Consider the following 2,500-nt stretch of genomic DNA (forward strand, 5'->3'; position numbering starts at 1 on the left):
GAGCGCCGGCCGGCGCACCGCTTCCCTCCCCCAGCGCTGGCTCGAGGCTGCGCGGGCGGCGCGCGATCCTTACCCAAACAAGGAAAGGGGATGGGGGGGTGGTGCTTGGGGCCCGGTTCCTTGGGGCCGTGCGGGTCTGGGCAGAAGCAGGCGGGTGCCTTCCAGCCGTCGTCCGGCTCCTCCTCCTCCGAGGACACGGACAGGCTGCGCTTTCTGGCCGGCCAGCCCGCAGGCTCCCGTGGCGCCTCCGAGGGGCCCCCGCCCAGGATGGACTGAATGGTGAAGCTGGAGACGCCGCCGGCCGCCGGACACCCCTTGCCCGCATCTTCCTTGCTGCCCATCCTGGGTTCATAAGAAATCGGAGGAAACCAAGAACTCCCTTTAGAGACGATCTGGGTGGAAGGTGGTGCAGGCAGGCGGGCGGGCGGGGGGAGGGGCGGGAGCCAGAGGGAGGGGGCAGCAAAGCTGGCGAGGCGTCCCCTCCGCGCGGGGGACAAACGGGCGCGGGACGGCTGCGCGGGGGTCCCTGCCCGCCAGGATCTGGGTGCACCCGCCCAGCCCCGGCGTGAATGCCCCTTCCTTGCCCACCAGCTCACCGGGTCTCCGCTGGCGCGGAGGTGGCGCGGCCTCATTTGCATAGAGGTTACCCAGCCGCGGCCAATCGCAGCGCCGCCGAGTGGCCCCGGAAATTTTCAAAAAGCCCAGGCCGGGCAAGCAACGCCTGTGAGTCCCGCAGCGCAGCGAGAGCCCGGCAGGCATCTGCTCTGTCTAACCACCTACAGCCAGGGCCACAAGCCACCGCGAGCTCAGCCTGGGTTCCTGGCCTCTTTGGTGACTCAGACCGCTTGGACCCCAGCTCTCTGGCGGGGAAGGAGCCGCGCGGAGCTCTGAACTGGAGTGTTACGACGCCTCCCTCAGGCGACACGTCCTCACACCCTTGGAGGGATGCGCACAGGCTGCTCCAGGAACCTTTCCCTGCCACACAGCCCTTCTGGCTCGGACAGTCAAGGAGGGCTGACACCCCGCAGAGCTCCGCGCCCAGAACGGCAGGCGCGAGGGAGGGCGGAGGGCTTAGAAGCACGCACCGCCATGCAGATGCTTTCTGCTGGAGCTTAGCAGGGAGCCTCAGAGCAGACTACTGGGCCCTTCCTTGCCTACAGACCTCCACTCCGTCACAGTTCCAATGGGTTGCCTAACCATTCAGAAGCAGAGGGTGACCTAAATCTTGTTTCAAGTTCAAGTTCCAGCATCGCCATTTCCAGCCGCTGCAGTTTAGAAGAGTTCAATCCCAATCAGAGCGTCCCTGCTCTCATAGATGAAAACTTCTCACTGGCCTCTCCCCCTTCTCCTGTTATGAGATTTGCCTTGGGCAAGTACGGAAACACTCCTGAGAGCTAAAAACACTAGGTGAGTGTGGCAGGTACTCTACAAACCTTTGTTGAACTGCCCACCGCCTGCCTTTCTGCTCCATAAGTAATACTGGGGCTTGGGGGGCAAATATTGGAAGTCACAGAATTGCTACAAAGGAGAGAAGAAAATGGGGATCAAGACATGGTTTTAGAAGATGGGCAAAGTCCACCCACATCTCAAACTTTCTCTAGGTTCCCTCATTCTTAAAATTGGAGGAAACAATGCTTACCACACAGAAACAGTGTGAGGTCAAAGCACCCAACTGCCCAACCCAGCCAGTAGGCACGTGGTTCCTGCCCTCCCTGTCTTTATGGTCCGGAGGGAACCCTGGCTCTCACTCACCCCTGCAATTCCCAGACCAGCCATTACAGGAGCTATAATCAGTCTGGCGTGCAAAATAGTCCGGGACACAGTTGTCCACACACTCTTAGGGGAAGGGACTTTGAGAGGGGGTCGGAGGAGCTCAGGCAATCCCCTGCCCAGGATTGCCTTCAAGAATGCTTGACCGAGGGATCCAGGAAGTCCAGCCCCCCAGTGGGCCCCCCAAATGCAGCTCAGGGGGAGAGGAGACCTTGGAGCCGGCCCCCACAGATGTCCAGACGCCGCGCGGTGACGGTGCAGTTCCTTCTGCGCCCGCACGCGCCTGGGTTATTGAGTAAAGCGCTTATAATATCATTAGCCGGGGTGAGTTACCGACTGCAGCCCTGCCCGTGGCAGAACCTCTCCCTACTTAACTCCTCCAAGGGCTCGTTAATGGGCTAATTGATTAGGAGTCGGCGGCGCAGCCGGGGCAGGGCAGGCGAGGGGGCGGGGGCCAGGGGCTGTGCGCCACCGCCCGGGAGGCCGGCGAGCGGCAGGTGCCGGCCTCCGTCACCGCATTAACCTCTTCAGGGCTCGGCAGCGGGGTCGAGACACATTACAAATGGTCAGCTTTAATCATGGTGTCAGCTCATTAACCCGGAAGGACCCAGCGCTGAAATACAATTTGTGCGTCCTCCCCTGCGCGGCGGCTGCGCGGACTCCCGGCCGCACCGCAGCCTGTCCCGCGCGCTTCAGCGAGGTTGGGGGAGACTGCAGGTTCGTGAAAAGA

General features: G+C 62.0%; 1 protein-coding gene across 1 annotated transcript in view; it reads right to left on the reverse strand.

Moving 5' to 3' along the window:
• HMX2 (H6 family homeobox 2) overlaps positions 1-393 on the reverse strand; it is a 2,026-nt gene extending 1,633 nt beyond the window's left edge. Inside the window, exon 1 of the mRNA XM_004680379.1 lies at positions 74-393. Coding sequence (XP_004680436.1) covers positions 74-341 — 268 coding nt within the window. The 5' untranslated portion in view covers positions 342-393. The remainder of the gene's footprint in view (positions 1-73) is intronic.
• Positions 394-2,500: the final 2,107 nt, after the last annotated feature.

The sequence above is a fragment of the Condylura cristata genome, unplaced genomic scaffold (assembly GCF_000260355.1).
Source record: "Condylura cristata isolate star-nosed mole 26May11 unplaced genomic scaffold, ConCri1.0 scaffold00011, whole genome shotgun sequence".
Taxonomy (NCBI): domain Eukaryota; kingdom Metazoa; phylum Chordata; class Mammalia; order Eulipotyphla; family Talpidae; genus Condylura; species Condylura cristata.